Source organism: Zingiber officinale, chromosome 6B (assembly GCF_018446385.1).
Source record: "Zingiber officinale cultivar Zhangliang chromosome 6B, Zo_v1.1, whole genome shotgun sequence".
NCBI classification, from domain to species: Eukaryota; Viridiplantae; Streptophyta; class Magnoliopsida; order Zingiberales; family Zingiberaceae; genus Zingiber; species Zingiber officinale.
Window position 1 is genome coordinate 9,380,930 of NC_055996.1, and position 24,246 is coordinate 9,405,175.

The 24,246-nt window shown below is 38.3% G+C and overlaps 1 protein-coding gene across 1 annotated transcript; it reads left to right on the plus strand.

The window, feature by feature from the left end:
- The first annotated feature begins 2,835 nt into the window (after nt 1–2,835).
- On the plus strand, nt 2,836–4,247 carry LOC121991908 (transcription factor PCF2-like). The gene has a single exon (XM_042545988.1). It carries the CDS (start codon nt 3,051–3,053, stop codon nt 3,951–3,953), a length of 903 nt encoding a protein of 300 aa, XP_042401922.1. The 5' UTR covers nt 2,836–3,050; the 3' UTR covers nt 3,954–4,247.
- The last annotated feature ends 19,999 nt before the right edge of the window (nt 4,248–24,246 follow it).

The window sequence follows — 24,246 nt, forward strand, 5'->3', positions numbered from 1 at the left end:
GGTTGATAGGTTAAAGTTAAAAAGAGATTAATTCTTGGGTTATAACGATGTTATGTTAAAATAAGTCCAATATCATCATCAAGTGTTATGGTTGATCGGACCAAAATGTTGATTGAACACGCTAGAAATGAATAAGTCCAATATCATCATCAAGTGTTATGGTTGATCGGACCAAAATGTTGATTGAAATGCCTATCGGATCAAAATGTTGATTGAACATGCTAGGCATTTCGTTCCTTGAAGTTGGATTTAACATTAAGAAAGTCGACTGATGTGACGGTCAAAATTAAGAAAAAAAATCAATTCTTAGGTTATATCAATGTCTTGTCGAAATAAGTTCAGTATCATCGTCATGTGCTCTGGTTGATCAGACCAAAAGACAATTAAACACACTAGACATATCGTTCAGTTGAATCGAATTTTATATTCAAATATAGCGGTCGAATGCAAGATGAACTCCTGACATAAAGTCCGACCGAACATACTATTCGAGCGGATTTCGAATTCCCAATATAAACTCGGTCGACCCAAAGATTGGTTGGACCTTAGGGGCTCAACTTTCTACTTCGTCAAATGCAAGACTCTCAATTTACATCTGTCCAGCCCCAGAGCTAGACATCCATGGCTCAGCTTCCTACTCATGGGCATGACCCTCAAATTACATCCGCCCAGTCCCAATGTTGATTGGACATCTGAGGCTCAGTTCTCCAAATGAGCATGACTCCTAGTCTATAGCCGGTCAGCCTTGAGATGGTTAGACACTCTCTAGGAGATAGCATTGTCAAAGAATATCGTAACAACCTGTCAGAGAATATGTCATTACGCTAACATATGCATGCAATGAAGTCTTCCTCCGCCTATAGGAAGATTGGCATATATACTCCACCACTCGACATACTCTGACATCAGACATTCTCTGTCGTATCATTAATATGAAGGTTATGAGAGGCGACATAAAAAGGGGTCATATCCTTTGGCCAGGTATGCGCATGAATGCATGCGCATCCACACTCGCACATTTATACTATTGTTCTACTATTCATGGTCTTCTCCATTTCACTCGGCTACTGTTCGAATTTGAGCGTCGTAGTACCAACGTCAGGGCACCCTTCCTTGGTTCTCGCTCTAACGTTCCCATTGGCTATGCCTGTGGTGTGCGCAGGTCCGCAGCTCTTAGCTCCAAGATCACTTTGCGCCATCTTCTTCCAGCTTAAAGTTTTCTCTCAGTGAACATATAAGCCACCTCGACGTCACCTATAGCCAACGCGCCACCTCCCTCACTTTCAGATAGGATCAATATTGTTCATTTGAAAACAAATTCTGAACAACTTTTGACTGTGTTGCTTATTTTAGAAAATCGACAACATAACAAATGATTTGGAATTTATACGTTAATGATAATCAGCATCACAGTGAAAATAATGTTGTTGATTTTCGAAAATCAACAATATGGGGTTGATTTTCTGTATTGCTAATTTATTATGTTTTTTATTTTTAAAAATCATCAACACACAACAACACAGAAAATTAACCATCATGGTGTTAATTTGTGTTTCTAATTCTTAAAATTCAATAACATAATAGTGTTGATTTTCCAAATTAACCCCATTGTGTTTGTGATTTATAAAAATTAACAACACAGCAATACAAAAAAAAATCTAACTTGTATAATATTAGACCCACGTTGGATCTGATATGAATTATATCAGGCTCATGTTGGAATTTAATGTCGATTCGACCGAAAATCACTTATGGACTTAAGCAAGTCCGATTGGATCCATTTAAGTTCTTGTGAATTTATGAGACTATAAGGAATCCAACGGTACCCTCCATTGCTTAGCTTCTCCAAAGTCGTTAAAATGTTAGGGGAAAAATTGACATTAAAACCGAATGTGAGTAATGCTAAGCATTAAATTACAATGGTTTCATAGTTACTACAACATATATACTAGGTAAATTTTGAGAGATGATAATTTTTTATTCAGATTGAAGCATGAGACACACAATTTATCAAATAGAAGATCTCTGAATGAGTTTCAGCTTGATGTATTGTGCACCCTGTGATTTAATCTCAATCAAAAGTTATGATCTCTTAAAATTTAAGTTAATAAAAATATTATTGTTGATTTTATGAAAAACAATACTATTGTGTTGTATTGCTGAATTTTGAAAATTAGAACAACACAATGGTGTTGATTTTGAAAATCAACATTATTGTATTGCTGGATTTTGAAAATTAGTAACACAGTGTTGTTGATTTTTGAAATTCAACAATACATGATTAATTTTCTATATTGGTGTGTGTTGCTAATTTTTAAAATTTAACACATGATTGATTTTCTGTGTTATTGTATGGTGCTAATTTTAAAAAAATTAATAACATTGAAAATCAACAACACAGAAAATCAATATTTTTAAAAATTAGTAATATTATGAAGTACAAATTTCAAATTACTTTTAATGATGATACAGATTTTTTGAAACCTATGTAATTAGAAAAAATATATATTCATTTAGGTTTGGTAAATCATTTTTTTATAGAAATATCTTAAATTGAGTGGAAGAAAAACAAGCAAACTACAACTATTTAAGTGAGATTTATCAATTTGGTTCTACTTAATTGGGCAAACACACACATTTGAGATCATTAGTAAGGGATTTCTAGGTTAATTGCTTGTGTAGTTGTGTATTAATCCATGATTATTGGATGAATTATTGATAAATAAAAGACATGATTTCCCTTGGTGTGGGCTCCTCTCTCACCATTTACTGAGTCGTTGGTCCCTCTTGCTTTGCGGCTCGGTTGGCTCCAGCTGTCTTATTTTCCGCTCGAAACGCGTACGTTTCCGTCCCACTCATCTTTTTCACCCACTTTCCCTTACCCGTTAATTATCTACGCACGGAGCGACCAAGTAATGAAAAGTTTCTGGGTCCCACTTGGGCGACCAAGGAATTAATAGACGGTGGTGGTTCCCAGGGTTTACTTTGCTTATTCTGCAACCCCGCTCGAGAGAAAGGAACGATCAAGGGCGGCGGCGGAGGCCGCGGAAATGGATTCTCCGGGCAAGGACGACGCAGAGAGCAGAGGTACGGCGGAAGGAAGCGGCAGAGGATCGGGATACCGTATGATCGCGCCGAAACCAGAGCCCATGGAGTTCCTGGGGACTGGCGCGCTACCCATCATTCGGCGGCAGGAGGCGAGGACCAAGGACCGGCACACTAAGGTGGAAGGGAGGGGGCGGCGGATCCGGATGCCGGCAGCCTGTGCCGCCCGGATCTTCCAGCTCACACGCGAGCTAGGGCACAAGTCGGACGGCGAGACCATCCGGTGGCTCCTCCAGCACGCGGAGCCGGCCATCATCGCCGCCACGGGGTCCGGGACCGTCCCCGCCATCGCGACCGTAGTCGACGGCGCGATCAAGATCCCCACCGCGGCTCCTTCCTCGTCCTCGTCGCCGGCCTTGGCGTCCACATCCGTGGAGGAGGAGTCCGCCGCGAAGTGGCGCAAGAAGCTCCAGCCGACGCGAGCGTTACCGGCGCAAACGACCACCGCGTCCGCGCTCGCCCCACTCGCGGCGTTCTATCCGATCCAAGACCCTCTGCTGCAGGGGGGAGGCGCCATCTCCATATCGACGGGTCTGGCGCCGATCTCTCCGGCGGGGGTGGTGCCGATGTGGGCGGTGGGCGGCACGGCAGCCGTGGCGGCCGGAGGAGGGAAGTTGATACCTCCGGGAGCGCTTTGGATACTGCCGCAACCAACAGGGGAGGCGTCCGGGCAGGCACAGATATGGGCCTTCCCTCCCGCGTCGCAGTTCATCAACCTCGCCGGTACACAACCCGAAGCCGAGGCCGTAGCGATCGCACAGGGGAAGAAGGAAGGACTGCCTCTGACGCGACCGGTAGCGGAGGGCGAGGAGGAGGCGCTTTCGGAGTCAGACGAGGACGATGGATAGGGTTTCTTTCTTCCTCCCACCTTTTTTTCCCCTTATTTTTTTCATAATTAAATTCGGAGTCCGGAATTGTAAGTGGGGCCAGATGCAAAAAACCACCAGCATTTTTCAGTTAGGATGATTCGCAGGTGCGTGAGGAGGGAGGTAGAGTGGGAAGTAATTTTGGCTATTTAGAATGCCCTTATAAATAGTCTAATATATATTTTTAATTATTAAGTTAATAATTTTTAATAGATGTCATTCTGTGTGATTAAATTTTATAGAAAATATCCAAATGTCATAATAGATATTTGTTCATACAGCAAGAGCATCTACGTTCAATTTACTATCTAAAATTTAAAATTGAGGCGCTTGTTCATTAAATTTAAATATTTATTTTCCACTAAATAATATATCAATATTTCTATAATTAATAATATATCAATTTTTCTATAATATACTCTATCTTTATATTTTACAATCTAATTCCTTTATTTGTTTTAACCTCTCAAATTAAATGTTATTTTAATATTTAATGAATAAATTTTATTTTATAAATTTAAACAAGTTTTATTTATGATATTTAAATATTGAAAATAAATAGGATACTGATGAAAGAAATTTTTTTTACATAAAATGTAAAATTTAAAATAAATTTTGTATTGAGGAAAACGAGTGTAAATATGTCTTGTGTTTAGGATGGTGGAAAGATTAAAATTAGCTGAGCTTCTTCGGTAGATTATCGTGCTATAATGAAAGAGTATGTAAGTAGGGACGGATCTAAAATTTAGAGATGGACTGGACTGATCCGAATTGAGTGAGTCCGCTATGCCAAGGACATCGTATAAGAGGTCTGAGTTCATGTGGTCAAGTTTCCATCTCGTCTTTCCTATTTTCATTGAATTTTAAATTTTATTAAATTATTTTTTTATTATTTATGAAATTGTTTAGTTAATTTAGCGATAGTAATATCTAATTTGTAGATATTGAAAACTTAGGAGTCATCATAGAAGGTTTGATCGTTGACGTCCGTGTTAAAGAGTGTGTTGTTGATGATGAGGTAGAGGTAGTATGTTCATGATTGCAGTGCGAGACCATGCTTGAACGTCTCACACGGGATCTCAATCTATAACTGCTTACCTCCTGCGTCGACGTAAGGGTATGCCGACGTGTAGGACACGTCAATCTGGTCGTGGCGACCATGGGCGAGAGCGATCGTGTTGACAACTATGCCTCTGGGGTGAGGGCCTGGCCACAAGTAACAACAATGAAAGGGCATGGGGAAAAGTAAACGAGGGGAGGAGGGAGGCGATATCGTCAGGGGAGGATGAGCAGAGAACGACAATGGGACAAGTGAGACAAGTGAGGTGAAGAATTGAACTGTGATTTCAGAGTCAAAGATGAGGAGGATAGAAATAATGGCTAATGTCTATGGCCGGAGTTGGCTGGTAGCTAAAGAAATAGTAAATATATATATTGCAAGTTTAATCTGAATGCATGGGAGAAAGTAGAGATCTGTATTTATAATTATAATAAAAATAATTAAATAAATATTTAATTGAATTAAAAATAAAATTATAAGTGCAAAAAAAAATTGTCATTAACAAAACAACAACATATGCATTTTTTTTATTCTTTACTTGTATTTACTTGATGGCTAAAAATTATTGTTTTTTATTTCTCTTCACATGATACATGGATGGAGCCACTCAGGAGTGGGCTACAACCCAGGATAACCCCTGAGTGGCTCCGTCTCTATACTAGGGACGAGTGAATAGCCTTTTGCAATTTTGTCATCATGGTATGCAAGGATTGATACATCAAAAAAACAAACAAATAAGAATAAATTAGGCTTTTAATGAATTATAATAAAATATATTTATAATTATTTAATAATTTTTTTTTCAAATTATATAAATTACAAATGGATTATTAGTTTGTTTAATTTTTTTTTTGAAATGAATATAATTTTGTATCAATTTCCGGTGCTACTTCGTATTTATTTTTATTTATAAAAATGTATTTATAAATTTTATTTCTAATTTATTTTAAATTCAATTTTAATTTTTTTATATTATTTTTTTAAAATGAAATGGATTATTAATTCCGTTTCAAATAAGTTTTTGATTTACTAAAATTTAAAATAAATTTTATTTCTATTTTAAAAATTTATTCTGTATCTTGTAGTCAATTATTCTTTTATTTGATTATGCTAAAAGTTACTTAAATTGCAGACATCTTTTAATGAAAACTTTGGTATTTATGAAAAGTTTACGAATTATTAGATTAGTTGTTATTTTAGAATATAATTATATTATTAAAATCATGCATATTTAAATGTTACGGTCGATCAACTTGTTATTATTTTCATTTTTTGCATTAGTAATTTTTTAAAAGTTAATGTTATAGTTAACCTATATATTCTTATATATATTGTTGATTTTATTTGTTATTTCTTATATTCATTTATCACGGGAGCACAGACAATATTTTTTTTTTATTAATTTACTATTTGATTATAAGACTAAATATTTTTCCCTCTTATTTATTATTGAAGGTATTTATATGATACCTTTTCTTATAGTGATAGTAGCATTACTCTGGAGTGCATTTCAATTGTGTAATACATATTAGTTACAATAACCCTAGATGAAATATTATTAAATACATCTTCAAGGAGAGTTACATCAAAATATTATTAAGAGATTTTTTTTTCCCCTTGAGAGTATGTACTCGCTTTATTTAAAAGGTGGATTGTCACCTTAGCAGCCCTTTAAAATTGACCTCATGAGTATGGATGGAGATAAATTCAGATACATAAGCAAGAGGTAAGTTCCTATGAGATTTGATCCTTGACTATTACATTTTATTTAAAGATAGATTCACTATCTTAGTAATCCTCTAGAGGCGGACCCATGAATAAAGAGGGAGGTTAATTTAGATACACAGATAGGAGATGTATGATGGGATGAATGTCAGATCATAAGTTTCTACAAAATTTAATCCTACTTATTATGTCAGAAATACTATTCGTCCACTGATAAATTTTATACACCAATTTACTTTATGTTTTATGAGTGTATTTAGATTATTGATAAGTTCCTTTGAATTGATTACATTCCATTTAAATCTATTTATTCATCCTATGTTAATCAACTCAATTCTTGTGTATCACTCTTGGCATAAGATAAAATTATCACCTTAGTGATTCTTTTAAAACGGTCCCATATATTCTAAAAGAGAGTAAATCACATAGACTTATTTGGCCTTAGCCAAGCGGCCACCTAGACAGGGAGACACAAGATAATTGAAAAATTATTTACAAAATCCAAATCATGCCTCTCTAATGGCAAGTTGAATATCCACTCGACTCTCCCGAAGGCAATCCTTGCATACCACGGTGGCAAAAGACTATTCGTTCGCCCCTAGTGTCTCAGTCAGTCCGTCCATGCCAATATAGAAAAGTTAAATCACGGATGACTTCTAGTCTTGGAAAGTTAAATAGTGCATGTGGAGGGTAGACATCCGACTATTAGCTAAAATTTAACCCCCAAACCTCATAGTGATAATACCATCATATGCTAGTCAATTGCCCATCCTGAGAGGACACAGTCCTTGCGTATTATGATTACATTGAAAGTGCTTAGGTATGTTATACTTTTCAATTATTTTTTTAAAATTGATTTTTACCTCAAACTTTAGCAAAATGTAATGATATTAATATAAAAAATTAGGGTGCGTTTGGTTTGTACCGTTTTCATTTTCTAGAAAACGTGCATTTTCTAGAAAACAGAAAACGACTTTTTGTCATTCTCTGTTTTTTAGAAAATGATAGCCAATTTTTTAGAAAACGCGCGCGAAAAATGCAAACCAAACACCGTTTTTCAGAAAACGTGTATTTTTCAGAAAATGAAAACGGAAAACGCGCTTACCAAACGTCCCCTTATATTTTCTGAAATCCATTCCTAAGTTGGGATGGAGAGGGAACAAGTATCGACGCCAACGCAACCTCTAACCGTAGCCATTGGAAATGCCGATGTGAGTCCTGAGTAGTTAGGTATTTGAGCCGAATGCACACAATTAAATCATTAATCTTAATTGGATGTGAACCCAACGCAACTAGTTCTGACCTTAGGCCGCCTAATCCACAATTCACCTTGAATAGGGTTAGATTGGGAATTTTTTAATCCGCATTGATCCGTCAAATGATGGAATTTTGACCGATTGACCCGCTCCACCAAAGGCTATTCCGCCTGATCGCTTTTAAACGAGCTCTAACGGGTATAAGCAACAAGAAAATGTAGATGGGCCAACTAAACAGATATTAGATATTTGGGTTGAAATTACACCATTAGTTTTAATGGGTCAGAAGCCCAACTTTTCAATTATAAGAGTTGACGCTAACACAAATAGCTCCGAGAAATGTCAATATGTGTAATTGATTTAGAGGGTGTTTGGTTAAGTTTATAAGCTCTCTAAAGTAGTTTATAAGTTATTTTGGAGTTTATAAGCTCTTCAAATTTGTTTGGTAAAATTGTTTTTGAACAGCTTATAAGCTGTCAAAATAAGCTGTTTTGGAGCTTATAAACTGTTTTTAAAAAAGTATGGAAGGCCCTACTTTTAAAAAAAAAATCTTATTTTAATAATTTTTTTCTCTAAAATATCCTTATATAATTTCATAAATCCTCATCTTATCCTTCATAAATTTTTATAAGCCTAATATCTTTTTATCTCCGCTGACTTTTCTTCCAACGCTGTGTCATTTTCTCGGCCAATGTCTCTTTCCAATTTTCTCTCTCCCGGTGAAAAAATTCGCCCAAAACCCTCTATTAATAAAAATCTCAAAATCTTCTATTAATAGTATTATACCCTTTTTGATAATTTTATTAATAAAAAGATCTTATAATACCAAACACATCAATACCTTTAAGTTGATTGTAATAAGTTCACCCAAATACTTTAACAACTTATTTTTAAAATAAGATCTAACAACTTATAAGCTCATAAAACAACTTATAAATTGTGCGAGCTTATAAACTATTTTTAATAAGTTTATCCAAACACACTCTCAGACACAAATATAATTTGCAGAAGGAAAATATTTAATATTTGGTCCAAATGTAAAAAATTAGTCTAGATCCAGAAGTTCAATTTGCGGGCAGGAATGGTTAGTGCCAGCACAAAGCCACTGGAATTGTCAATGCATCAATTAGATTTAGGCATAAATATAAATTGTAGAAAGAAAATATTATTATAGTAAAAAATGATTAGATTCATCCCAGATACTTCTTATATCTTGTTCTGAGATTAATATGAAAGAAAATAAATTATGAAAACAACTTATAATCGACTCAAATAGTAGAAAAAAAATACTAATGGACCAAAAGCCCAATTGACTAGCAAGATGGGTCGGAAAAAGCTAAAACATTAATTAGATTTGACATGAATATAATTTGTAAAAAGGAAATATTAGATATATTGATTGAATGAATGTTAAAAAAAAAAGCCAGAAGCCAATTTGTCAACAAGAAGGGTTGCCCTAACACAACTAGCTCTGCTTACTATTGGTTGGAAACGATACTGCAACAACTAGCAGATTTAGAGGGCACATGAATTTAATTTAAAGAAAGAAAATATAGTATACAATTGGGTGTTAAAAGCCTAATTTACCAGCAAGAAGGTTGATCAAGCTACAAATCACTGGAAATGGGGATGTATCAACCAAATTTAGAACAAACCATGGATCAATAATTTCAAATTGTGAATTGAAACTGTATTAGACGGTTAAAATTAAGAGTCGATCTCATAATTTTGAACTGTGGTCAGGGCTAGTATGGAGTTGCAGTCCCTGAAACATGTTCATTATTTATCCATTACAATTCAATTTCCTACCTGCTACCTACTACTAGGGGTGAATATTCGGTTAAAACCGAATTGAATCGAACTGAATTAACCGAATCAATTTTTTTCAAACAAACCGAACCGATTTGATTTTTGATAAAAACCGAACCGAACCGAATTTTCAATAAAACCGAACAAACCAAATAAACCGATTTTTTTTTAAAAAAAATTGATTTGACTTAATAAAAATTTGATTCGGTCTAAAATTTATGGTGTAAAAAACCGATTTGGTTAAAAAATTTGATCTATTCGATCAATTTGGTATAACTTAATAAAAAAATTTAAAACCGAACCCAAACCGAATTAATTGATTTTTGGAGAAAAAAACCGAATTTCCGAATAAATCGAACTGAATTTTTAAATTCAATCAAAAATTCGATTCGATTTGATCGATTTATTTGATTTAACCGAACTTTTTGTAACGACCCGCCTTCTGATCACTGGCTGTAAGGCCGATCGTCACAATAATGCTAAACTATACTGTGTGGAAAGCTGGGCTAATTAAAATTTTACTCTACTAAGGACGGATACAACTGATAAGAAAGGTCTAAAGACCTTCTTTGCTGGTGTACACATGCTAAGGAGGGGAAACTGAACATCCCAAGGGCCTGGAAACTAAACTTCCCAACTACCTACAGACCTGCCGATCGATCCACAGATCGATCGGAGCTGCGGTCGTTCTGTTCCCAACTGGATCGGTCGACAGACCGATCCAGGCACTTGAAACTCTCCTGGAACGCTACTGTATCGTGCTGGATCGGTCGGCTGACCGATCCAGGAGGATACAGTAGCATACTGTATCTGTCTGGATCGGTCGGCTGACCGATCCAGTGGCACTGCTCAGGCCTTGATCGGTCTGGAGACCGATCAGAGTTCTGATTTCAGCACTTTGGCGTGCCAAAACCTCACACAACAACTCTAAACCAATGCAAATCACACTAATATAAAACTACTAACATTCTAAACCTGGCATACTACATAGTGCATGGTTTTCTATTTCATAACACTTAACAATCAAAACTGAATAATGAAAACTAAAAACGCAAAGTGCTAATACTGAAGTAAAACTGTTTAGATCCCAAAGATCTTTATTCCAACTCCTGCCCACACACATCTTGATAGCATTGCCCTCCAGCCTCCGCTACTGATCCACTTTTCCTTTACCTTTATCTGCAGTATAAGAAAAGTAGTATCTATAAGCTAAAAAGCTTAGTAAGAAACCATCTACCTCACAAAAACATGCAACGATGCAAATATGATTTTAAATCATGCTGTTTAAAACACATGCTGGATATACTGAATAAACTAAGCATGGCATGGCATATAAGCATACAATCATGGCATATCTAAAGCTGAACATAAAGTCATCATGCATATTCACAGGGAAAAACTAAGCTGATACTAAGAACTGAGCTACGCTAATACTGAGCTACTGCTAAAACTGTACTGAATTCACGAACTAATTTGTGAAAGGTTGAAAATCATATACATATAATAAGTGAAAATACTAAACATGCTGCTGTGTACGTGCTATGCGCACATCTCTAACTAGACTCGGGGTTGCAAGTCCCGAATTTAGTAGAGCTACTAGGTTATCTAAACCTAGGGACCGACTATGGGAGCCCAGCCCAATGGATATCTAATCCAGTACAGTGCCAACTGAAAAGTAAAATACTGAGTATAGCTAAACTGTTCTAAATTGCTGTTTCTAGGTTATCTGAACCTAGAGCTAGGTTGTCTGAACCTAGAGGCGACTGTGGGAGCCCACCCATTGGACCGTAGTCCCATATAAGCTAGAATAAACTGATTTACTAATTTAGATGCTTCTAATGCATTCAACTGTGCTAATAAAAATGCCTAAGTTGCATTCTTTTCTAAGCTGGTTATTTAATCGAACACCTAGTGTGCTTTAACTCCCCTCTCTATTAGGAGACTACCTTTAGGCACCCAACAACATCTAAACCTCCAACTGAAGGAGAAAAGACGTGTCCGGCCCATCTAAAGGTACTCACTGAATCCCTAAACCTGCGAGGAGGGTTAAATACACCCTATGTGTCGAAAACATACGCATATAACTAAACTGATGCACAGAAAATCAAACGGTAGCTATTATACTGCAGGTGAGGGGTTTCTTACCTCCTGTTCATAATTTCTTACGATTCTATTCGCTCGAATTCCGGTGGAGATGACCTTCTCGACGATCCGCTCACGTCTTTGCGTTCCTCTCGCGGAGAAGAACCTCTTTCGTGTTGGAGTCGTCGCCGGAAGATGAACCTATGGACCTTGGGGCTTGGGCGCCGAGAGGAAGAGGAGGGAAAAAGAGGTGGTCGGCGGAACTAGGTTGGGGAGGAGGAAAGGTCACGAACCCAAATAGAAAATAAATCAAACCCCACTTAAATTTTCTATTTATATTAAGTGGTAAAGTTCCGCCCAAATCCAACTTAAATAAAATTGTTTCCCTTTCCTTTCAGCACGGCCCTGCTGGGTTCAACTGGTTACTAGCATTATCCCTAAGCCATAGGTCTCGGGTTCAATTCCCGCTAAGGCCGTTTTCGTTTTCTAATTATTTTTGCTACTTCCGCTACTCGAAAAATTCCGGAAAAATATCTAAAAATTCCAGAAAATCACAGAATAATTCTAATGCAAGTTTGAGAATTTTCGGGCGTTACAATCCCCCATACCTTATAAAAAGTTCGTCCTCGAACTTAGAACAATTCCGGGTACTTCTGTCTCATGCTGGCTTCTGTCTCCCAAGTTGCCTCTTCTGCTGTGTGACTGTGCTAGATGACTTTGACTAATGGTACTTCCTTGTTCCGCAATTTCTTAACTGCTCGGTCTATTATCTGAATAGGCCGACTATCATAGCTGAGGTCTTCGCGGATCTGTACCGACTGGGTGGCATCTGGGGTATGCTTCTTCAGCATAGAGACATGAAATACGTTGTGGACAGCTGACATTTCCTGGGGTAGCTCTAGCTCATATGCTACCTTGCCCACTCTTCTGCTGATAATGTATGGTCCCACATATCTGGGACTAAGTTTGCCCTTCTTCCCAAAACGCATCACTCCCTTCATGGGAGTTACTCTGAGGAACACTGTATCCCCGACTGAAAACTCTAAGGGTCTGCGCCGTGTATCAGCATAGCTTTTCTGGCGGCTCTGAGCTGTCTCTATCCTCTGGCGGATCTGCTGTATAGCTGCTGTGGTATCTGCGACTAGATCTGTCTGAAGCTCTAGTTCTTTCCGTTCACCACTCTCATACCAACAGATTGGAGATCTACACCTCCGCCCATAGAGAGCCTCGTAAGGTGCCATGCCGATAGTGGCCTGATAGCTGTTGTTGTATGCAAATTCTGCTAAACTCAGATATTTGTACCAACTTCCCTTGAAGTCTAGGGCACACGCTCGGAGCATATCTTCGAGTACCTGGTTTACTCTCTCCGTCTGACCATCTGTCTGAGGATGGAATGCTGTGCTGAACTTTAACTTAGTGCCCAACGCTAACTGTACACACTCCCAGAAGTGTGATGTGAATCTGCTGTCTCTATCTGAAATGATGGTTCGTGGGACTCCATGTAGTCTGACGATCTCCTGGAGATACAACTTAGCTAGCTTCTCCATGGAGTAGGATATCTTGATAGCTAAGAAGTGGGCTGATTTAGTCAACCTGTCGACTATTACCCAGATGGCATCAAAACCATTCGTGGTTCTGGGCAGTCCCACTATGAAATCCATAGAGATATCCTCCCACTTCCACTCTGGAATCTGTATAGGCTGCAGAACTACTCCTGGTCACTGATGTTCTCCCTTTACCCTCTGACAGGTGAGGCAGATGCTAACATATCTGGCGATGTCTCGCTTCATCTCGGGCCACCAAAAATGTTTCTTCAGGTCTTGATACATTTTAGTGAAACCTGGATGCATCGCATAGGGAGTTTTGTGAGCCTCATCTAAAATCTGTCTCCGTAGCTCCTCATGATCTGGAACACAGAGTCTGTCACTAAAATACAACACCCCGCTATCGGACACTCTGAATTCTCTACTTTCTGATTCTGCTAGCCCTTGCTTGATTTTCTGAATTCCAGGGTCCTGCTCCTGAGCTGACTGAATATCACCAAGCAAGGTAGACTCTAAGGTCATAGTAGAGAGCTGTCCAACGATGAGTTCGAGACCGAAATCTACGATCTCCTTCTGTAGGGGTGGTGACATGGCTGTAAGAGACAATAAGGTAGCACTGGATTTTCTGCTAAGTGCGTCGGCTACCTTATTGGCTTTCCCTGGATGGTAGAGGATGTCTATATCGTAGTCTTTGACCAGCTCAAGCCATCTGCGCTGTCGCATGTTCAGATCCTTCTGAGTGAAGAAGTACTTCAGACTCTGATGTATACACTCTGCACTGAGCTCCATATAAGTAATGTCTCCAAATTTTGAGAGCGAACACTACTGCTGCAAGCTCAAGGTCATGAGTAGGGTAATTCTTCTCATAATCCTTGAGTTGTCTGGAGGCATAGGCGATCACCTTGCCGTTTTGCATCAGTACTGCTCCTAGTCCCAACTTAGAGGCATCACTATAGATGTCAAAGCTGCTGGTGTTGTCTGGTAGAGCCAAAATGGGAGCACTGGTCAATCTCCTTTTTAGCTCACTGAAGCTGTTCTCACAGTCCTCTGTCCACTGAAATTTCCTGTTCTTTCTGGTAAGATCTGTCAGTGGGGAGGCTATCCTGGAGAAGTCCTCTACAAACTTTCTGTAGTATCCTGCTAATCCCAGAAAGCTCCTGATTTCGCTGGCGTTCTTAGGTCTTTTCCAGTTACTCACAGCTTCTATCTTACTGGGGTCTATCATGATACCATCCTTTGAGATGATATGACCCAGGAAAGACACCTGATCTAACCAAAATTCACATTTTGTGAACTTGGCATATAACTGATTCTGCTGAAGGGTCTGCAATACTGTTCTCAGGTGCTCTGCGTGTTCTTCCTGAGTTCCTGAATAGATAAGAATATCATCGATGAACACGATGACAAACTTATCTAAATATTCCCTGAATACTCTGTTCATGAGGTCCATGAAAGTAGCTGGAGCATTGGTCACGCCAAAGGGCATGACTACGAACTCGTAATGTCCGTATCTGGTTCTGAATGCTGTCTTGGGTATATCACCCTCCTTGACTCTGACTTGGTGATATCCTGATCTGAGGTCAATCTTAGAGAACACTGCTGCTCCCTTTAACTGGTCGAACAGGTCATCTATTCTGGGAAGAGGATACCTGTTCTTGATCGTGACCTGATTCAGTGCCCTGTAGTCTATGCATAGCCGCATGCTTCCATCCTTCTTCTTCACGAACAGTACAGGCGCTCCCCATGGTGAGTGACTAGGGAAGCCCTTGTCAAGCAGCTCCTGTAGTTGCTCCTGAAGTTCCTTCAGTTCTGCTGGAGCCATGCGATATGGCGCTTTGGAAATAGGATTGGTGCCGGGGAAGAGCTCTATCTCAAATTCAATCTCCCTGACTGGTGCTAGGCCTGGTTGCTGGGTAGTCACATACAACTCGGACCCCTGCTAGCTGTTGGTCCTTGTCCTGGCTGGTATTGACTACATGTGCTAGGTACCCCGTACATCCTGAATCCAGTAGCTTCTGTGCTTTCATAGCTGAGAGAAATTTTCTGACTTTTCTCTTTGGTTCTCCGATGTACTCGAACTGTGCTTCTGCTTCGGGTTGGAATACGACTTTCTGTTTACGACACTCTATGGAAGCACCGTATCTGATCAGGAAGTCCATTCTAAGGATGACGTCGTAGTCAGTCATTTCCAGCAGGATCAGATCACAAAAGAGTTCCCTGTCTGCTATAATGACCGTCACTGCTCTGAGCCAGTGCGTGGATACCATCATCTCTCCCGAAGGTAGTGCCGTCAAAAACTGACCACTGAGTACCTCTGAGGGTATTTCTAATTTTTCGGAGAACACCCTAGCTATATATGAATGGGTTGCCCCAGTATCAAATAGAACAGTAGCACTATACTGAAAAATGCTAATCTGACCTGTAACTACTTGTTGGAGTGTATACTGAAAGCCTAAGCTTTGTAAACATTCATTATGAATAAAGAATCACATTTGGTCTAATTATCTACATTTGTTTGTAGTTGTTCATTTAATTTATATTGTAGATAACATAGTATGTGGTGTCACATACAGAAGATGATGTTATCAGTACCTTATAAATTATAAACAGTAGCTCACGACCAGAATGGAAAGGAACAAACCATTAGAAGGTCGTAGTGTAATTAGGTATTAGTTTATCTTGACTATATAATTACACTAGTACACTCAGAGTGTATTGAGTAGGACCATTTGAGGTCGTTCCTTTTATACTGACTTTATAAAGGAACAAAGACCTCAGTTATTATGGAAGTGTGTGCTCTTAATCCTAATATAATAACAAGCACATATGTTTGATATTTATTTCTTTAATTTATCAATGGGTGAGATTTAGTTCGATGAATCAATAAACCCGATAAATTGGGAAATGGTATCACTCATAGTGTGTGTTGTTGATTATAGAAGGAAACCGTGTCCTAGTGATACTAGGTTGATAATGTCCTCAAGAGGAGCTCATAAAGATTGTCATGTTAAACCCCGCGGTGGACTTAGTCCGACATGATAATAAGGTTGAGTGGTACTACTCTTGGACTTAGATATTAATTAAATGAGTTGTCAATAACTCACTTAATTAGTGGACATTCGATATCTTAAACACGGAGACTAACACACTCATAATAAGAAGGAGCCCAAAATGTAATTTGGGATTGGTGCGGTAGTTCAATGATAGTTCTCTAGTGGAATGAATTATCATTGATAAAATTAAGTTGTGTGTTGGGGGCAAACATGGGATGCTTAATTTTATCGGAGACCAAAATCAATTCCTCCTCTAGGTCCCTATCGTAGCCTCTTATTTATAGAGTACTATAACCACCTATACCCACCTTCTATACCCAACTAAAGGGGGCCGGAAAAGCTAGCTTGGGAACCAAGCTAGGCTTGGGTTTAAGGTGGTCGGCCCTAGCTTGAACCCAAGCTAGTAGGGCCGGCCATAATTAAATAAAAAGAAATTTAATTTTAGATTTTATTATTATGTGGAAGATATAATTTAAAGAGAATTAAAATTAAAATATCTCTCTTGTAAAAGATTTACAAAGATTAAAGAAAGAGATTAGATCTCTTTCCTTATTTGTAGATTGGAGAGTTTTTTATTTTCTCTTTAAAATTATTCACATGTTAATAAAATTAAAATTATAGATATTTCCTTTTATTAACCATGAAGAGATTTTTAAAGAGAAATTTTATTTTTTAAAATTTCCGGAAACAAATAAGGAAAGTTTTAATTGTTGATTAAAACTTGTCCAATTTGCTTCCTCTTGATGTGGCCGGCCATTAGAGTTTATTTGGGAAATTTTATTTTATTTTTCTCAAATAAATCATGTCAAGGAAATTAAGGAAATTTTATTGTAATTAAATTTCCTAATTTGCCTAGGCCAAGGAATATAAAAGAAGGGGTGAGGGTGCCTTCACAAAAAAAAACCTCTATTGTTTTCTCTCCCTTTCTCCTTGGTGTTGTGGCCGGCCATTACCCTCTCCCTCTCTTCCTCTTATGGTGGCCGAATACTTCATCTCTCTTGGAGTTTTTGTGGTGGCCGGATACTACTTGGAGAAGAAGAAGAAGAAGGAGAGAAAGCTAGCATCTCTTGGAGCTTGGTTAGTATTTTGATTTTCTTCTTTGGTAAAGTTCTTCCTTTGTGGCCGAACCTTGCTTGGAGAAGAAGAAGGTGGTTGGTGGTTTCTCATCTTGGTAGATCGTTGCCCACACAACGTCCGAGGTTAGAAGAGGAATACGGTAGAAGATCAAGAGGTTTTTCTACAAGGTATAACTAGTAATTTCTATTTCCGCATCATGCTAGTTATTTATGGAAATAATACCAAATACAAGAGGCTTACGTTCTAGTATTTCGAATATGTCTTTCAAGTTGTGTTCTTTTGTTTCTTTCTTTTCCTTGTGATTTGATTGTTCTCTTTGGTTAACCTAAAGTTATTTTAGGAAATTAAATATTAGTTTTCTATTAAAGGTTTTGTCTAGTCGGTGGTGGTTGCTCCCATATCCAAGAAGGCCATGTGCCTCGCCACGTCGATCCTTGGAACCTTTATGGAAATTAATATTTAATGGAATTAATAACTTAAGGAGACTTGGGTCGAGCGTGTTAAGTTCCGCAGGAGATCCAAGTCAAAACCTAAAGAACAAATAAATTAAGTTTTGGATCAAACGTGTTAAGTTCCGCAGAGATCCAAAATTTAATTTAAAAGAACACATGGTAGCTAGGAAAAGGTTCAGATCTTTATACAAAATTTTTATACAGTGGAACCTATAGGCTTTCAGTAGCAACCAACAATTGGTATCGAGCTAGGGTTTTGCCTCTGTGTATTTGGTATTTAGTTTAATTATGCACATGTCATACATAATTTAGGCGGGTTAATAGTAGGATGTGCTAACTCTATGGATGCAGGATCCAACTATTATGGCTTTTAGTTAATTATGTGTGATTGGACCCTTGGACATGTCAAGGGCAATTTATATGTGTGTGCATGATTGTATTAAAATACAGCAGGAGTTTTATTAGGATTTTATTTTGATCTAGATACATGTACATTCCTTTTATGGAATATAGGATCAAAATGTAAAATTCTATTTATGTCATGGATCGAATCTTGCAAAGCGTGGAACCTTCAAAGGACCAGAGGCGCAGCGGAACTCGGAGCAAGATGGATGCGACAGTTAGACCCGGTGGCGGTGGCCAAATATGGCAGCAGCTTGGGATGACAACACGGAGGACAATTAAAGATAAAAGCCATAATAGTTGAAAATTAGATTTTCTATTTATTGCTTTTATATTGTCTTGTCTGTGCATGTTAGTTTACAAGTTTAGTAGGCTAGCATAGTTAAAATTCCTCATTTATAAATAACTAAGTGGGAGAGGATTTTAAGTAAATCCCATGGTCTCCATTACTGGGTTTGTAAGTGATGCAAACAAGCTTGCGCGTTGGCTCGAGTGCCTTCCTCCATAACGGATGAGCTTGTTTGTGGATCACTAGAACAGACTTCCATTTTGGATGACTATAGGAAGTTAATTAAGAGCATGTGATCTTCCCCAGCGGAAGGGGCATAATCTTATTAATGGACTTAGTGTCAAGTAATGGTGTACACTTAGACACATCTAATAGTATCCTCCCAAACGGAGTCACTGCTATTATTTGTGTGACCAAATAATACCAACTATTAATTTTATTTGTCAAAAGTTAGGTTGACAAGATAATAAAATTAATGGGTTAAAACCCTCCTTTTACAAATGTTGAATTTGTATCGTCCACACTAACGTGGCATACAAAATTCACGGTGTTTTAAGGTGTTGGTTAATTTAAAATAGTATTGTTTGAGGAATCAATATTATTCTAAATTTAGAGTTCGGACCAAAAGTTATTTGTGATTCTTAGGATGACTTTCAACCCATGTCCATCATACTTCAACAAAATAGACTTATTGGACCAAATTACATAGATTGGAAAAGAAACCCGGATATTGTTCTTACTGCTGAAAGCTATAAATTTGTCTTGACTGAGCATTGCCCTGATGCACCCATTGGTGAATCTACCCAAGAGGAGATTGAATATCATAGGAAATGGGTAAAAGCGGATGAGATGGCGCGGTGTTACATTTGGCTTCAATGTCAAATGTATTGCAACATCGGCATAAAGATTTACCAACGACTTATGATATTATGAACAATCTCAAGGAACTCTTTGGTCATCGGGATAGGGCTTCTAGACAAGAAGCTATGAGAAAGATAATGACCACCATGCAAGAGGGTACTCCTGTGGGATCATATCCTAATCATGATGGCTTATCCGAACGAATATAGATCCTTGGAGGAGAAATTGATGGGAAACCCGGATCGATATGATCCTCCAAACCCTACCTAGAAGTTTTGAGCAGTTCCGCTTGAACTATAATATGAATAAAAGATTTATTCATTGGAATTCAGGCAGTAGAAGGGTTATTTCGTCACAATGCTCAAATTCACTATCTTGAAAATGGTTCTACTTCTAAACCGAAAGGTAAGAAGAAGAAGAAACAAACTGGTTCAAAGAGAGTGAATAAATCTCAGTACAGGATTTAAAGTTGGAATGAAGAAGAAGGAAAGTGCTTCATCTATGACGGTGAGGACATTGGAAGGCGGTTGTCCTCGTAAGAACCAAAACAAAGGTATATCTCATACTCTAGTTGTTGAAACATGTTTAGCGGTGTTATCTACCAGCACTGGTGTGTAGATACGGGAGCCATGATCATGTCTGCAATTCCTTGCAGGGGTTCCAGGAAACCCGACGACTATCTGAAGGAGAGATTACTGGGCAATGCTACTAAAGTGGCAGCTGTTGCAGTGGGAGGCGTCTACTTATCTTTTAGTAGAAATAGAAATTTGGTTTTAAAAAATTGTCTTTATGTACCCAGTTTTAGAAAGAATTTAATTTCAGTTTCTAAACTGTTTTTAGATGGATATTCAGTTTCCTTTAGTAACGATGTAGTTATTAAAAGAAATAAAGTGATTATCTGTTCCGGTGCATTAGTTGGCAATTTGTATATTTTAAATCCAAATTCTTCCACAAAGCAAAACATGGAAATTTATAATTCATCTTCTAATTCTAATAAGAGAAAAGAACCTTCGGAAATGAACCAAGCATATCTTTGGCATCTAAGGCTTGGTCATATTAACTTAAGTAGGATTCAGAGGCTTATAGCCGATGGACTTTAAGTTCATTAGAGTTGGAAAATTTTCCAACTTGTGAATCTTCTTAGAAGGTAAAATGACCAAGAGGCGTTCAAGGCCAAGGGTATAGAGCCAAAGAAGTGTTAGAGTTGGTTCACTCGGATTTGTTGTCTGTCCGGGCAAGAGGAGGTTTTGAATATTTTGTCTCTTTCATGGGCGATTATTCAAGATATGGATACATTTACCTAATGCGCCGCAGTCCGAGTGCTTTGATGAGTTCAAAGAATACAAGGCTGATGTGGAGAAGCGACTAGGTAAAGTATCAAGACACTACTGATCGGATCGTGGTGGCGAATACCTCTTAGGAGAGTTTAGGAATTACTTATCGAAGGGGATTCAATCCCAATTGTTTGCACCTGGAACAATGGTGTGGCAGAGCGAAGGAATAGGACTCTTATGGAGATGGTTAGATCAATGATGAGTTATTGAGAACCAAATTCGTTTTGGGATATGCTCTGGAAACAGCATTATCGTTCCGAACTTAGTACCTTCTAAATCGGTTTCTTCTACTCCCATAGAATTGTGGAATGGCGAAAACCTAGTCTAAGATATATTCGGATATGGGGTAGACCAGCACATGTCTTGAAACCAGATCTTGATAAGTTAGAATCTCGTCTGAAGTTCGCGTGTTTGTAGGATATCCCAAAGGAGCGAAAGGTGGTTTATTTTATAGTCCTAAAGACCGAGAAGGTCATTGTTGGCACCAATGCCGTTTTTAGAAGAAGACTATATAATGGATCACAAGCCCGATAGTAAAGTTGTTTTAGAAGAACTTAGAGGACATGTCTACTTCAGTACCAACGATACAAGATGAAGTACCACAAGAGGCGCAACATGTGTCACACATGATACACAACCACAGACGATGCCTCGTCGTAGTGGGAGGTTGTGATGACTGAAAGATTCATGTTTTGGGAGAGTCTTGGACTTGATCCGGGTAAACATGAACCCGATCCCGATCATATAATGAAGCACTCCAAGATATAGATCGACATCTTGGCAAAAGGCAATGAATTCGAAATAGAGTCCATGTACTCTAATAAGGTCCGGGAGCTTGTAGAACCACCGATGGTGTAAAAGCCGTTGGATGCAAGTGGATCTACAAAAGGAAAAGAGGGACGACGGAAGGTAGAAACCTTGAAGCCTTGATGGAAGGTGAACTAGAACCACAAAGAGTTGTGGATTATGTTGTTCCACAAGGAGTTCAGGATACTCTTATCCATTGTTGCTCATATGGATTATGAGATTTGGCAAATGGATGTCAAGACGGCTTTCCTTAATGGAAGTCTTGAAGAGAACATCCATATGAAGCAACGGAAGGATTTATTGAAAAGGCAAAGAGCATCTAGTATGCAAGCTCAATCGGTCCATTTATGGACTAAAGCAAGCTTCAAGGTCTTGGAACATCCGGTTTAATGAAGTAATCCAGTCATATGGATTTATTCAAAGTCCGGATGAGTCTTGTGTATATAAGAAGTGTAACGGAAACGTGGTGGTATTTCTTGTACTATACGTAGATGATATTTTGTTAATTGGCAACAATGTCAAGGTATTATCAGACGTAAGGGTATGGTTGTCCAAACAATTTGATATGAAGGACTTAGGAGAATGTGCACACATTCTTGGGATCAAAGTTATAAGGGATCGCAAGAAAAGAATGTTGTGTCTATCCCAAGCTTCATATATAGATACAATCCTTGCTCGTTTTAGCATGCAAGATTCCAAGAAAGGTTTCTTACCTTTTAGACATGGAGTAGCTCTATCTAAAGAGATGTTTCCAAAGACATCAAAAGAGATAGAGGACATGAAAGTAGTTCCTTATGCTTCGGCTGTAGGAAGCCTAATGTATGCAATGCTATGTACGAGACCTGATATCTGTTTTGTCGTAGGCATGGTCAGCAGATATCAGAGTAACCCTGGACAAGGACATTGGACTGCGGTAAAGCATATATTAAAGTACCTGAGAAGGACTAGGGATTATATGCTAGTTTACCAAGCAGATGATTTGCTCCCTGTGGGTTACACGGATTCAGATTTTCAATCAGATAGGGACAATAGTAAGTCTACATCAGGCTATGTGTTTACTTTAGGAGGTGGAGTCATTTCATGGAGGAGTGTTAAGCAGAAATGCGTTTCGGACTCAACCATGGAAGCTGAGTATGTAGCAGGAGGCAGCTAAAGAAGCGGTATGGCTCAGGAACTTTCTAATGGACTTAGATGTGATTCTGGTTTGCCCAAGATCATCACAATTTATTGTGATAATAGCGATGCAATTGCAAACTCGAAGGAACCACGAGCTCATAAGGCAAGTAAACATATAGGCTAAGTACCCCGATACGAGATATCGTGAGCGAGGAGAAGTTGTCATCGCCAAGATTGCATCAGTGGATAACTGGCGGATCCTTTCACTAAGGCCCTTCCGTGAGCTTTCGATCGGCATGTGGAGGAATGGAATCGGATGTATGGTAGAAGATATGGCGGCTTAGTCATTAGTATAAGTGGGAGATTGTTGGGTGTATGCTGAAAGCCTAAGCTTTGTAAACATTCATTATGAATAAAGAATCACATTTGGTCTAATTATCTACATTTGTTTGTAGTTGTTCATTTAATTTATATTGTAGATAACATAGTATGTGGTGTCACATACAGAAGATGATGTTATCGGTACCTTATAAATTATAAACAGTAGCTCACGACCCGAATGGAAAGGAACAAACCATTAGAAGGTCGTAGTGTAATTAGGTATTAGTTTATCTTGACTATATAATTACACTAGTACACTCGGAGTGTATTGAGTAGGACCATTTGAGGTCGTTCCTTCTATACTGACTTTATAAAGGAACAAAGACCTCGGTTATTATGGAAGTGTGTGCTCTTAATCCTAATATAATAACAAGCACATATGTTTGATATTTATTTCTTTAATTTATCAATGGGTGAGATTTAGTTCGATGAATCAATAAACCCGATAAATTGGGAAATGGTATCACTCATAGTGTGTGTTGTTGATTATAGAAGAAACTGTGTCCTAGTGATACTAGGTTGATAATGTCCTCAAGAGGAGCTCATAAAGATTGTCATGTTAAACCCTGCAGGTGGACTTAGTGTGACATGATAATAAGGTTGAGTGGTACTACTCTTGGACTTAGATATTAATTAAATGAGTTGTCAGTAACTCACTTAATTAGTGGACATTCGATATCTTAAACACAGGGAGACTAACACACTCATAATAAGAAGGAGCCCAAAAATGTAATTTGGGATTGGTGCGGTAGTTCAATGATAGTTCTCTAGTGGAATGAATTATCATTGATAAAATTAAGTTGTGTGTTCGGGGCGAACACGGGATGCTTAATTTTATCGGGAGACCAAAACCAATTCCTCCTCTCGGTCCCTATCGTAGCCTCTTATTTATAGAGTACTATACCCACATATACCCACCTTCTATACCCACCTAAAGGGGGCCGGCCAAGCTAGCTTGGGAACCAAGCTAGGGCCGGCCTAAGCTTGGGTTCAAGGTGGCCGGCCCTAGGTTGAACCCAAGCTAGTA

Bases quoted from the DNA above. Each gene is read 5' to 3' on its own strand.
- LOC121991908 (XM_042545988.1), top strand. From the start codon at position 3,051: ATGGATTCTCCGGGCAAGGACGACGCAGAGAGCAGAGGTACGGCGGAA.